The sequence below is a fragment of the Muscardinus avellanarius genome (assembly GCF_963383645.1).
Source record: "Muscardinus avellanarius genome assembly, chromosome: 7".
Taxonomy (NCBI): Eukaryota; Metazoa; Chordata; class Mammalia; order Rodentia; family Gliridae; genus Muscardinus; species Muscardinus avellanarius.
Genome location: NC_137793.1, coordinates 116,379,080 through 116,393,072, shown reverse-complemented (window position 1 = coordinate 116,393,072; position 13,993 = coordinate 116,379,080). Strand labels below are relative to the sequence as shown.

Here is a 13,993-nt window from a genome sequence, read left to right as displayed (position 1 = left end):
TGGCCACAACCTCACAAAATCAGATAACGCTTCTTTCGTAATTGGCAAAGGTGTTGAACTCTCCAACACTATTCCAAAGTCTGCAGGCAGACAGCCGATACAGTGCTGTTTTTAACAAATGAGACATCTGGACACGTTCATTCTTAAATCGAGATCTCTTTCGAATGCAAATGGACAGAGCCAGCTCCCATCCAGCCCTCACAGTGTCTCAAGTCTGAGAGGTGTCGGAAGGAATGAAATGCACTTTCAGAAGCCGAGCCACAGTGTGTAGGGAGCGCTCACCCAGGAGGCCCTGCTTCCCAAGAGTGCAGTGGACTAGTGCCCGCCCGGTTGGGTTAAAAGTAAAACAACTGGAGGAAAAAGGGAGGGATGGTAAGGCTTTGCAGCCATGGTATGACATTGACTGTCTTCAACCTAAATGGTGTGTCTCCTCTAGGGTCAGATGGGGAGAGAGACCGGCTTCTCCCGCTTCTTGCCTCTGCTCACCTGGGCGGGGGTGCAGTGCTCTGTCCACGGGGGGCTGGCTCGGCCTGGAGGGCCTCCTCCCAGGCAGACCAATCACCCCAGGTGTGAGGGCCAGGGTAGGTGATGGTGGGCTTTCTGCCCACCAGAGTCCGGGAGCTGTTGTATACCTCATTTCTAACTCATGACTGAGTGACTTGCTTTAACTTCCTCTCAAGCCTCCAGAGCTGCCAAGCCCGCCCTCCTCCTCTCAGCTCCCCTGAGCTCTGGCCTATAGCATCAGGACCTGCTGCCCGGGGTGGGCCCCGAGGCCTCTGAATGTCGCTGCTTGCCGCCACTGCACGCTGAGGGCAGATTGCAATCCTCTGTTTCTTTCTGTTGCTAGGGCCTTGATGGGTCTCTTCCCAGCTGCCTCCCCTCAGCCTCCCAGGCTGCAGCTGTCTGTGCCCGCCCATGTCTCAGACCGCGGCCCACATGCCCACCGAGCCCTTGCCTTGCCGGGGCGAGTGGAGCAGACCCCGCCTCTCTGGGCCCCAGGGCTCTGCATGTGTCAGGGCCTGGGGCAGATGGGAACACCGAAGGCTGCTTCAAGCTGACTGCTGCGTACTCATTTCACTTTTTTCTTTGACGTGACCAAAAAATAAAGAATTCAAATATTTAAGTTTATTATTATTGTTAATATTATTATTTGACAATCTTATATCCAGTGGGCTGCCTAGAAGCTGCATCCCAGCCCATTCACCTTTTCTTTGAATGTAGTTCTCAACCTTCAGTTCCCACCTTAAAGTCGAAAAAAAAGCTTAGCCAGGTCACAATACTGCTGCTATAAGCCAGGGGAGGGTGGTTTCTTTGTTTTGTTTTGTTTTGTTTTTTTAAATTTCCAGCCAAAACCAAAGATTTTTAATGATTGTATAAACTCAAAACAAACAAAAAAACCAAAGAAAAGGGAAGTCTTCGGCATCGGCCCAGCCTGTGGTGTCCAGGCAGTCCAGCAGTGGGCCGGGCGGGGCCTCTAGTCAGCGAGCCGGCGCCACGCACTGGGGCTTTGCACAGCTGGCCATAGCTGTGGCACTCTCCACGCACGAGCGTGCCCCGAAACAGATTGCAGTTCAGGGTTCCAAAGCAGAAGCCAAACCCCGTCATCGCCGCAGCCAGGGTCGCCACAGCCTGGCCCAGGGCTGGGCTGCTGCTGGGCTGGCCCGGACTCCACAGGGGTCGTCGAAGGCGGCCCGGCTGGCCGCTCTGCGGGCGCTTTCGCCTCGGGCCGGGCGCACACCCAGGCCCTCTGAGCCTTTCTTCTCTCTCCCTTGCTGGACTGCTTGGACGTGCCATCTGGTTTGTGAGGAAGCGTGCAGAGTGGTGACCAAGCTTTTCGTTCCCTCGTTTGTTTCCTTTCTGCAGCAGCACTGTGCAACTATGCATTGTATTTTCACAACCTTTGTGCTAGGTAGATGCCTGTGACTTTTTAACTTGGGGGTGGGGGGTGCAAGTGAAGGAACTTTTTACATGGATCTTTTTAATCTCAGTTGATTGGGGGAGGGGGTATTTGGTTCTAGGGTCATACAAGCTCTATCCCAAAGCAAAATCCAAATGTTAATAATATTAGCCTGATGCAGATACCAAAGATAATCTCTTTCCTGCAGAACCTTAGACGTGTGTACTAAGTACGATTACCCAGCACTTGCATTAGTCGAACCTCAGTAATTCCAAAGCTTAGATGTATATTTTGGTATATTTCTGGGATATAAAAAAATGTTGTTTAACTTCTTGTTTGTTTCAGTGTAATGCTCTTAAAGTCATAGCATGAAAATAATTGAGCTGTCCTATTCTTAGTAGTTTGAAATAATAGTATTTTTGTATGTTTTGAGTGTGTCTATGTATGTATTAACATAACAGTTTTCACTGCCTAGATGTTCATAATAAAACAGAAAATGAAACGGTTCCAAGTGTACATACTTCAGCGCCTCCCCGCGGGGCCTCAGTGGACGTCACTGTCGCAGGGCCCCGTGCTGGCTGGGTCCTGTTTGGGTTTAAAGAGACAGTGATTGTGGTTTTCTACAAATGTTTTCTTTCTGTCCTTAAAATTCTTAACTCCCCCACCTTTTCTCTTTTTGCTTTCAATATTGATTCAGGGGTGTTTTTCCACTGTCATCAAGGGAAGGACACGAGGGGAACTGGCCCCTTGACCTCCCAGAACTTTGTGACTTATGTATTTTGAAATGTGAGTTTGAGTTCTTCTTTGTGGAAACTTGGAGTATAAATGGTTCTTTCCCAGACTGCCCAGCGGCGTTGGTGAGGCCGTAGCCTCCTGCGCCGGGAGCCCGGAGCCCTTGTACCATTCTTAGGTGACTCTGCAGTCCGGTGGCTGTTGGGCAGCCTCACGGCCCCAGAGCGCCTGTCCAGCCATTCCCCTCTTCTGAGAATCCGCGGATACTCAAAGCACTGGGACCTTGGTATCCGTGCCCTGGGAAACAGTGTTCTTGGTTTAGAAAACCTGTTAACACAAGGGACTCTCAGCTTTGGGGGATCAGCTGGCCCCACCGAGGCCCGGGGAGGCGGTGGGGACTCCGAGCGGTGCTTTCTCCTTCAAAGTGCCCTTCCTGTGATTCCCATCCCGGGGCTGCTGCAGGGGCCGTGGGCTTGGGAGAGATTGCAGAGGTGCCGGTGAGTCCGAATGAAATGGTAGATTTTGTGTAGATGCATTTCTCTGCTGTAATTTTTTATATATATATTAAACTTGCTGTAACTGTACAGTTTGTTTCTGTTGTAAAACATCATTAAACCATTTTCCAAGTGTTTTCACATGGTGTGAGTTTCTGTGAAGTCGCTGTCATGGGATTCTGGGTCCTTCCAAACAGGTCATGGGTCACTCATGGAACCTTCCCGATTACCTCCCTGCAGGCAGCCGGGAGCCCCAGGATCACTGTAAGCACGTGGGTTTCGCTCCTGCCCTTCTGCTGCCTCCTGTGCTGCGTGGGGAGTTGTGGCCACTCTTTTCCCCCGGGCCTCAGCTGGCTTAGTGGGACTGAGCCGAGTAGCAGTAGTCTCCTTCAGACGGAGCGCTTTGTGTGATCAAACGTGCGGGCCCTGCTTGATCCTGCAGGGAGCTCTTCAACGCGCCCGCCTCGCTGTGTGGCCGCAGAACTGGGACTGAACTCCACTCTCCCCACCTCTTGTTTGCCTGCCCCGTTAGCGTGGCTTGCCAGATCCTGAGCAATCGCTGGCTGGGTGTCCTCAAGGGAAGTCAGTCCCAGACTGGCGCCTTGCTCTCCTGGGCGAGGGTGCACAGCTTAGCCGCCTCTGGTTTGCTGTACTAGTTAACAGTTGGTATCTTCCTACAACTCATTGATCTCATAAAATGGAAAAAAAAAAAATTGAATCTTAAAATGAACTTCCCACAGAGAGAAGACCTGAGCTTGCCAGAAGTCTTCGGGAAGCATCCCTGTCTGCCGTGTGCCGCAGACCTGAGGTGCACCCTCAGACTTAGAGGTAGACAGACTTCTCGTCTCAAGGTGAGGACGCCGTCCAGCGGAGGGGCCACTGTGGACAGACCTTCTCTCTGCTCCTTTCTCAGAGAACTCGTTCTCTTCCACTTCTTCCCTTATCGTGTTCATAGCATGCATGTAAGTTTGCAAAGCTCTTTTCTTAAAATAACTTCAAGTTTTCAACAGAAAGCCCTTGCTTGAAAAGAATTAGACTTCAACAAGTTACACTCAGAGGTCGCATCCCAAGAAGCGAGCCCAGAGCTGCGGCAGAGGCCTCCCCGCAGCCCTTTTCAGCAAGGTAGGTGTGTTGTAACCCTCCGGCCACAGGAAGCAGGCTCCTGGAGGCTGTGAGGCAGAGGCACAGGCCAGCCCTCTCCTCTGCAGCAGGCACATATGTGGTCAGAACTCGAAGGTGGGCCCATCAAAGCAGCCGCCCACCACAACTCAAAGCACCAGAACTTCACAGCTCAAGACCGAGGCCCAAGCACAGCAGCCGGCCAAGGCCCGAGCTCTGCTGCCTCTGCAGATCCCCAGTGCGTGTGGCACTGGCTTCTGCCCTTCACGCCCAGCTGCCAGGGCGCTGCTCTGTAAGACTCCCGAGGAAAATGGAGCCATACTCTAAGAAGGAAAGAAAAAGCACTGAGAGCTTCTTAGCTTATAGGTAGAATGTCCTGGTTCTTGAACACAGGCAAAAATCCACATTTCCTTGATTTTAAAAGATGAAATAGGGCTGTGTGTAATTGGGGTTAGAGGGTGTCTTTCTTAAAATAAGTCCATGTGCTTCTTATCCCATGTTCAGGTGTTGAGATGAAGGTCACAGCTGCGCTGTGGAGTGGACATCACAGGTCCCTGGGAGGAGAGGTGCCGGCCAGACAGCCACAGCCGCCTCGCCTCGCCCCACCCGATGGGGCTCCAGTTTCTGGGGCACATCCGCCTGGCGCTCACAGCCCTCTCCACACAGTTGTGCAGCTGGTAGCCTGGTAAGTCCTCTACCCCAGGTCAGCTTTGGCCCCAGAGCTCACTGCTGGCTCCCCTTCCCCAGAGACATGTTCTTGACAGAACTGGGTCGGACATTTATTCTCAAGCCAGCCATGCAGGTCACACAGCTTGTGTATAACTCCGCCAGACTTGAAACTAGGTATAGCGCAAACCCTATGAGCCTTGCTCATTTTGACACATAGAAGAAATAGGCTCAGCATTGAAAGCCCAGGGAGCAGAATCCCCTTCAAGGTTGGGTTACAGGTGAAGGCCCCTCTGTGAGCCGTTGGGTGTGACTGGAGCGACACATGTGTTCAGAGTCCCAGATTTTCAGGGTTTTTGAAAAAGCAGATGGCCTGAATGTCTTTTTTTTTTTTTTTTTCCTGCGGGTCTGAGGATGGAACCCAGGGGCATTCTACCTCCAAGTTACACCCTCTGCCCTATTTTTTATTCTTTATATTGAGACAGCGTCTCACTAAGTTGCAGAGGGCCTAAGCTGAGGCTGTCTGCGAACCGCCGTCCTCCAGTCTCAGCCACGGCCGGCTGAACGTCATGTTTTGAATAAGCCATAGAAGACGTTATTAACTGGTTGGCCTGAGTTTGGGCCCTTTCTGGAGCCACTGCATTAGAGGCAACACTGCTGGGCTCGGCCACTATCAGGAGGGAAAGACCTGTTTCCCACCCACCAATCGCCTCTTCCCAGCCTCCTGTGGGCTTCCCTGCACTCCCGAACAGGTGAGGCCCCGGCCTACCCCCGCCCACAGGCACCACCAGCAGCCTCCTGGGGCTGGTGCCATGCTGACTTCCTGGTGACGGTGTTCCATCGCAGGCGTGACAGCTGAAGTAAAGCTCAGTTAGCAGTGTGTTTTCTGGAGCATTTATTGTGCAAGGCAAGGGCTTGGCAAGCCAGTATAAGTTAAAGCCTGCAGAGCAGAGAGGCTCCCCAGGGCCACACACCCACCCACCCACGCTCTGTTACACCCTGGCGCTTCCCTGCTTCCTATTGCATCGTGCCCAGCTCACTCTGCTCTGAGCCGGGCGCACTGGGGGAAGGACCTCTGCCCATCTGCAGGCCTGGTGGCTGGGCACAGACTCGCTGAGGCCAGCTGCACTCCTGACCAGCCCCTGGGCCTCAGCGTGCCCCACCGCAGTGCACGCTGCCGGGATCCCTCCCCTCTGCCTGCCCCTTCACCATGGGGCCCAACAAGTTACCCCAAAACAAGGAGAGGCTTGCCAACAGAAGCCGATTTACAGCGGGAGCCAAGCCACTCAAATACCAGCAGAACGAGCAGGACAGACGGGACGGGGAGGTGGGCAGCACCTGGGCTCTTCCGAGGCCTTCTCCCAGCAGGGAACACCTCAACGTGAGAGCCCGGCCCAGGGAGGGGGCCTGCCTGCAGCCACCAGCTAACCAGAAGACAAGGCCTGAACTCGGGCTCTGTCCCTACAGAGTCCCGGGACCACATCCAGTATGATGCTTTAGAATGGGAGAAGACCAGTGTCACAGCTTCAGGCCTCCCGGCCCTAAGGAGGACGCTTTAGCCGGTGGCCAAGCTGCACGGCCAGATGTGAATGCTTTTCCTGTGTCTCGCGCTGTCCTATGGGCAGGGCAGGCCTGGGGGTAAGACCTGGCTGTTAGCGTGGGGACAGAGTCTGCATGTGGAGGGCATCGTAGGTGTCCTTGGTGGCTGCACTGAGCCCCTGGTAAGAGCAAATGAGAAAGGAGAGGTGAGGCGCCTGCAGCGCTGTCTTGCAGCCCAGCCAGCCCCCGGCTTCCAGGAGGGACCCAGGCCCCACAGGCCAGCCTTGGCTCAGAGCTGCAGAGACAGGTCTGCTCACAGAACCCCAAAAGGAATCCTTCCCTGGGCACCTGGGCTGGCCGACTTCCTGTCAAGCCTCACCTCAAGGGCTGAGCTAGAATCGTGGGAGGGGCCGGGCCAGCCCTGTCACTAACACCTGGATCCACCTCTGGGAAGCCCCCCCCCCAGCCGGCCCTCAGTGTGCCACCTGCAGCCGGTGCCTGGGGCCCTCTCTCTGTCACTGCTCAGAGGGGCCAGCACTAGGGAGCCAGGAGAGGAATGAAGCCCAGGGGACCTTATTCTAGAGAAGCAGGTTGACTGCTTCATTTGCATAATCAGTTTACACTGATTTGCATAAAGCAGTCACCTGGTTATAACAGTTTGACTTTTGTAGCTGCTGTTTTTCTTAACCTCTTTTCTTCAGTCTTCCTGCCCATCCTCCCAGATCGTAATAAATCTGGGATTCAAGAGAGCTGTAGGCCTCTCCTGTAGGGCCCTTGGCTAGTCCCTCTGGACAGCAGCTGCTCGTCTGCTTTGGCCAAGCAATTCCTGGGGCTCCCAGGACTCTTGGCGGGAAGTGGGTACCCCCTTGAAGCTTGGGTCCCGCCTCCCCTGTGGGCCGCCCCTCTGGCCCTGCTCACCTGGTAGAGGTCGTCGCGCCCTTTGCCTCTCCGCCGCTGTGGACGAGGGGAGGGAAGGTAAGGGAGTCAGTGGTGGCATCCCCACTCAAGGGGTCCCTGAAAGTGAGGTTCCAGCTCCCAGCTAGCACCCTTCCCCGGGAGAGAAGGGGCAGACCTTCACTGACAGTGCCAGTTCATCTGCCCCCCCCTCTGGCCCAGGACTTGGCCACGTTGCCCACGGCAGGAATCTCTGGGCCTCGCGGAAGCCTTGAAACTGCCGCTTTGGGAATGGCAGCTACGTGGTCAGGCCAAGTCCTGCTGCCCTGCTTACTCCATGGGACCTGGGTAAGTTGTTCCACCTCCTTGGCCCTGCGCGCACATCACTCATGGGCTACTGTGGGGACCAGGTGGAAGGCTGGGGTGAAGCCCTGTGCACATCAGCCTGGCAGGCACACGCCCACTCCACACTGCGGGGCTTACTGCTCAGCAGGGCCCTGCACGCCGCTGCCTGCCCCTGGTCCTGAGCCGCAGAAAGCCAGGCCATCAGAACGTAGGTCTGCCTTTCAGTCCTGAAAGCTCAGCCCTCCCCTACTGCCTCACATGCTGTCCAGCTGGGGTCACCTCTGCCCCTGCGGCCATCGTGGGAGGAATGCAGGGGAAAGGAGGCTCATGGCCTGTGTCTGGAACACCGTGGGGAACTAAAGAAGGCATGACACCCACCTCGCCTTTCGTCCCAATCTCGCTGTAGGCCTCCGCCATCTTGTCTTTCTGCAGTGCCTGGAGGAGGCAGGAGACGCTGGTGTACTAACTGGTGTGGAAGAGTGGGCTCTCCCCCCGGGAGCCTCGGACTCCTCCCCAGTTGGCAGGGGCACCGCCACCAAGACACCCAGCCCGCGCCATCTACCCAGCCTTGGAGTGCTCTGCGCATCTCAGGCCCAGGCACTGAGCTGAGAAGCTCAGGTCAGGCCGGGAAGGTAGGACACAGAGCTGAGGCCCAGGCGGGCATCCTGGACCGTGCAGGGCTCTCCTGGTGCCCTGGGATCATTACTTGGACAAGTTGTCTCTGCACAGCTGCCACCATGGGCTATTGAACCAATGCAGAAGGAAGGAGAGGTCGCTCCTAGACAGGGGTGTCCACCTGCAACAGCCCCTTGGTGGCTTGAAACAGCTGAGTTCACATCCAGGGTGCAGAGGCGCTCGGCACGCAGCCCGCCTCTTAGCCAGCGACTCGGGAGGCTGAGCAGGAAGACCGCAGGCTCAAGGCCAGCCTGGACAGCTTAGCAAAACCCCGTCTCACAGTGAAAAGAGCTGGGTATATGTAGAGCATTGGAGCACTTCTCTACCATGCACACAGCTCTAGGTTTGATCCCCAACACTGTGGGGAAAATGGAGGAAGAGAAGACACCCCACTCCAGAGAACAGCAGCCCCTTAGGGTGCTCTTGCTGGCCTGGCCGGTAACTCCTGCACACACGCATGCATGCAGATTCCCAAGAGCAGCTGTGCCGCAGGCCCAGGAAAGGGCAGTCTAGACACAGAGTGGAGTGTGGAGAGCAGCCCAGAGCCCCTCCGCCCCTTGCCTCAGCTCCAGGTAAGGTGTGAAGCTCTACTCACGTTGTACACCCCGTCCTGAGGATTCTTCCTTCTCGGCTGGAAAACACAGGGCAAGTGAGAGGGGCACCGGCCACCAGAGCGCAGCCTGCCCGCCCCTCCGCCCCGTGCCCGCCAGCATGGCTGCCCACATCTGCCCACGGCCTCCCGTCCTGCCCGGGGCCAGGCCCCGGCTTTGGCTGCTCCCCGGTGTGGGCTGGGTCTGCACCTTCCTGGCAAGTCCTGCAGAGGCGCCACGTAGAGGGCCTCGTCCCCTTACCCCCTGGTCTAGAGCAGAGGAGGGAGAAGAGCAAGCCAGGGGACAGGGCGAGAGTGGAGGATGCAGAGGGTCTTTATGGCCATGCCCTCCAGCAGTGTACACCTAGCCCGGGGCCAGAGGGCGGACAGCATGACAGAGGTGGCCTGCCCCCAAGGAGACTCTGCTCAGCCAGGCGTGATGCCAGGACTCAGGAGGCCAGCCTCAGCAACCTAGGGAGGCCCTGTTTTAAAATAAAAGATAAAAGGGCTGGGGGTATAGTTCAGAGGTAGAAACCTCTGGGTTCAATCCACAATCCATAAAGAATAAAAAACAAAGACGATTCCGGAATCATTGGCTGCTCCTCTCCCCAAAGCTCCCCAGAGGTCCTCGCTCAGAGGTCAGCCCTGGCCATGTGCCCCTGGCCATCCACTCTGTCCTGGGGGCGAGGGCGCCTTGTACAGAGTGGACCCAGGGAGGCAGGTGGGGAGTGACAGGAGCAGGTACACCGGCCGCGGCCCAGGCGAGCCTGGCTGCACCCCAAGCTGGGGCCAAGGAGCCCCACCCAAGTCTGCGAGCACAGAGGCAGAAGGGCTTCCTTACCTGTTTCGCCCCCATCTCAGGGTCCCAGCCCCGCCTCTTATCCAAAACGTCATACTCTTCTCTCCGCCCTAGATTGAGCTCCTGAGACAGACAGGAAGGAAAGATACATCTGCGGGTGGACCACACGGGTTGGGGTGTCGGATGGAGTACCAAGATGGTGGCTGGGTCCCCAAGCAAGGTCTTGCTTACTCTGCTCACAGGATTATGGGCAAATAAGGAAGCCGCGGCTTGGGCTCTGCAGGAGAGCCTGGCTCCCCTCCACGGGGGCAGGGATGCTCTCCAAGGCATCACATCCCTGAGCGGATGCCCGCATGCGGCGCACCGCACAGACGCCATCAGCCAGCCCACCAGACCCAAGGCAGGTCACCCGGTCGAGAGCCCGCCCTCCCGCGCTGCTGCAGAGCGGGACTTACATTGTAGAGCTGGTTCTGGCCCTGCTGGAAGGCTGCGTCGTCTGTGCTCCGCCTGAACTGCAAGGGAGGAGAGCGGGGACTGCTCAGCACCCAGCCCTCCAGGATGCCAGCCAGGCCGGCTGGGATCTCTTCTTCCCAGCTCATGCCTGGCCAGCGGAGTTCTCCCTCATGGACACTGTTGCTTTGGGCCCTGTCTCCCTCTTCATCCCCGGGCGGATGCTCTGAGTGCCTGCCCCCCTCAGCCCACTGGCCTGAAGGAAGCCTCCTGCCGAGCACGCCCGAGCCCTAGGGCACAGCCGCCTTTTGGGTCCTGCCCGTGGGCAGAGGGGCGCTCGAGCCCTGAACATCAGCCACCGCAGGCGGCTCGTCCAAACTACAACCGCACGTCTGCGCTGCACAGCCCGCACCTGGGTTCCAGTGGCCGGGGCCGAGGCAGGAGAGTCGCAAGTTCCCGGCCAGCCTGGGCAGCCTAGAGACCATCTCAGAATAAAAACTAGAAGGGCTGGGGTATAGTTCAGTGGTAGAGGACTCCTGGGTTCAATCCCCAGTACCACAAAAATAAATAAAAGCTCAGTAAGACCATTTTTCAAATGAAATCTTAGGTCAGAGTCCAAAATCCAAATAGGAAATGGGTTGGGTTGTGTGGCTGTGACAGCTGACCTGCCCACTGCGAGTGCACTGGCCCCAAGACACCTGCGGCCTGCTGGCACCTGCTCAGAAACAGTGCAAGCCAGCCCTCCTGAGAAAGATGGCCCTAGCCTGGACTGCCTCTGGGTGTCAGCTGGGGCTCAGGGCCCTCCACCCCCTCCCGACAGCCCCGCCCAAGCCTCTTGCCAGCAGCAGCAGCTGTCCTGGGACTCTGAGGCCCCGGCCCGCCCAGCATGCTCCCCACCTGGCCCTACTTCCCCTACGGACACCAAGCCCCAGGCACCACCCAGATCCCTCTGCTCTCACCACCAAGTGACCGAGCACAGGCCTCCTGCGCCCGCACCCACCTTTGCCCTCAGGAAGAGGGCAGTGACGACAACACCATAGATGAAGAGGACCCCGTCCAGCAAGTAGCAGAGCTTGGGGTCCAGCAGGCCAAAGCTCTGTGCCTCTGTAACGAGAGGGGCTGGTCAGCCGGGCCTGGGTGGCCCAGGAGTCATGGCAGGACGTTAGACCCACTCCCAGCTCCCAGCCCCACCACAGCCCGCCCCCTGCCTCAGCCAGCTGCTGGAGACCAGCCTGCCCAGAGGCGGGTGTGACGCCATGGGGCAGAAGGTGTACCTGCCCACCATGCACCAGCCTGCGCAGGACAGGACCCCCAGGAGGGAGCCATGGACTGGGGTAGATGCCCAGGTGCGATGGCGTGGGTGTGGCGTTCCCAAGGCCTCCGCAAGGAAAGAGAGGTTCTGGGCTGGGAAGTGGGGCTCAGAGACTTCTCTGCCCAGCCATCAGTCACCACGGGCCAGCTGGGCCCTCCCTGCGGCCAGCTCTCCGCACCCTGGTGTCGGCTCTGGAGTTGGAGCCCCTCCCCAGGCACCAAAAGGCCTGGTGGCAACACAGGCTCCTCCAGGACGCCCTCCCCTCCTGGCTAGAGGCCCAGCGTGTGCGACACAGCTTCCCGACCCTTCCTCCTCCACACCCTGCACTGCGAGCCCTGCTCAGCTCTCCCGACCCATGGCAGAGCTGTGGGCCGCAGCCGCGTTGACTTGAGGGAGGGCGGCAGATGTGCTGCGAGGTCAGGAGGCGTTTGTCTGAGAGGTCGCAGCCTGGCAGGCGCACACCCCTGCAACAGGTGTGCGCCACCTGCATGCAGGGCTCTGCCCGCTCGCTGTCACAGCCTGAGCCCTGGGTCGGGCGCCCTCTGGTGGCCCCAGGGTCTGCCTGGCAGAGGGACTGTTTACCCTTCCTGCCTCTCCTGTTACACGGAGGAAGTGGGCACGCTGCCCCGTCTACTCTGCCTGTGTCCACCATTTGCACTGACAACGTCACCTCCTCCTAACAGCCCAGCACAAGCAGCACCCAGAGCTACAGGGGAGAGCCACGGCAGTGAGACCCACGGCAGACGGAGTGCTACGCCCCGTCTGGGCGGCAGTACCCCCAACCCATGCCCTGCCTACCCTTCCATGCAAGAGACCTTCTGGCTCCCCCTGAGCCATGGAGCAGGTGACTCGGCAGCCCGGCCCCTGGCACAGCTGCCCAGGGCTCTGCCTGACCAGCCCCAAGTGCACACTGCGCTGCCCTCCCATCCCCCTGCGCCCTCACTGCTGGGGCTGCTTCCTGTTCCGGCCTGCCGTGGCGGCTCTGCCCACACCTGTGAAGATCAGGCTCAGGTGCGAGCTGGTCCCGTGACCCTACGCTGCGATGCCCACAAAGTGCCCGCCAGAACGGCTTTCAGGCCTAGCACCGCCGTCCGGGCCAGGAGCACTGCAGCTAGCAGCTGCGTCCTCATTTCACCGCGGCATGCACGGGGTACAGGTGTGCCATCCTGCTGGTCCTGGGGTAAGGAGGGAGGCCAGCCACCTGCAGACACCTGCTCCCACCTGCGGCTCTGCAGGGCCTCGCCAGGCCACGGCTGTCTCCACCTAATGCCCACAGTCCCTCCCGGGCCTGGACTCCCATGCTGATGTTTGACTGTGAAGATGGCCATCTGGTCACAGCCACTTTCAGACCAGGATACTCTCCTGGACAACGAGCCCGAGACGGGAGGGGCAAAGGGGCCGGCGGTGTCCTGGGGGCGTCAGGAGTGTGCACAAACACTTCTTAAGTTTTTATTTCCATCAAGGTTGTTATGGTTAGTGTCGTACTTTTTATTTCTGTGGTCATTCTTTTTATTTTTAAGTAGACCGACTCATAAAAAAACGGAAAAAGTGCCAGGCATGGTGACGCACGCTTGTAATCCTAGCATTCAGGAGGCTGAGACCGGAGGATCGAGGTTCGCGGACAGCCTCAGCTACTTAGTGAGGCCCTCTGCAACTCAGTGAGACCCTGTTTCAAAATAAAGAATAAAAAATAGGGCAGCGGGTATAGCTCGGAGGTTGAACACCCCTGGGTTCCATCCCTAGACCCGCAAAACACAAACAAACAAAAAACAGAAAAGGAAATATTAACGCTATGACTCCCGTTCAACACAGCCACTGCTGATAGGCGGCAGGGCCTCCCCGGTGTCTGCCACTTATCAAGCATAATCAGTGCATATGAAATATTTTGTCCTGAAAACTTTTTTGTTTAGTATGACATCATAATTTAATATTTCATGTTGTTTTAGTTATTTTTGGCACAGGTGATTGAATTCAGGGGCTTTTGAGCTATGCCCCAGCCCTCTGTTACAAGAGGCTGGCCTTGAACCTGCGATCCTCCTGTCTCACCCTCCCAAGCACTGGGATTCCAAGCGTGAGCTGCCGGTGCCAGCTTGTGGTCATTTGTATATCCACCCCTCATATTTTATGTTAATTCAGTTTCACTGGTGATCCTTTTAATGGTTGCCTAATAAGCCTGCACTGTTCCCTGTGAGATGGACGGATATATATTTAGCAATATACACACATAGAAAGAACACAAAGGCATTCTCCCAGAGACTCTCCCAGAGACTCACTCTTGCCTCATTTCCCCAGTATTGGGCGCTGGCACAGGGGCCCTACCACCCAGCTTCATCCCCAGCCCTTTCTACTTTGAGACAGGGCCTCCCTAAGTTGTCCAGGCTGGCCTTGCTTGTGCGATCCTCCCGCCTCGGCCTCCTGAGTGGCTGGTTGGCGCACACCCTGGCTCATTTTGGCCAGTGGCTGCTCCCTGGGCTTGGAGGAG

The 13,993-nt window shown here is 57.3% G+C and overlaps 1 protein-coding gene across 2 annotated transcripts in view; it reads right to left on the bottom strand.

The window, feature by feature from the left end:
• Positions 1–6,560: 6,560 nt before the first annotated feature.
• CD247 (CD247 molecule) overlaps positions 6,561–13,993 on the bottom strand; it is a gene marked incomplete at both ends in the record, with an annotated part of 56,795 nt that continues 49,362 nt past the window's right edge. The window contains 7 exons of one of the 2 annotated variants that reach the window (XM_080698531.1): positions 6,561–6,626; positions 7,366–7,401; positions 8,065–8,121; positions 8,957–8,992; positions 9,792–9,872; positions 10,205–10,261; positions 11,200–11,303. In XM_080698531.1, coding sequence (XP_080554657.1) covers positions 6,561–6,626; positions 7,366–7,401; positions 8,065–8,121; positions 8,957–8,992; positions 9,792–9,872; positions 10,205–10,261; positions 11,200–11,303 — 437 coding nt within the window. The remainder of the gene's footprint in view (positions 6,627–7,365; positions 7,402–8,064; positions 8,122–8,956; positions 8,993–9,791; positions 9,873–10,204; positions 10,262–11,199; positions 11,304–13,993) is intronic. The other variant, XM_080698532.1, reaches the window with a different exon arrangement.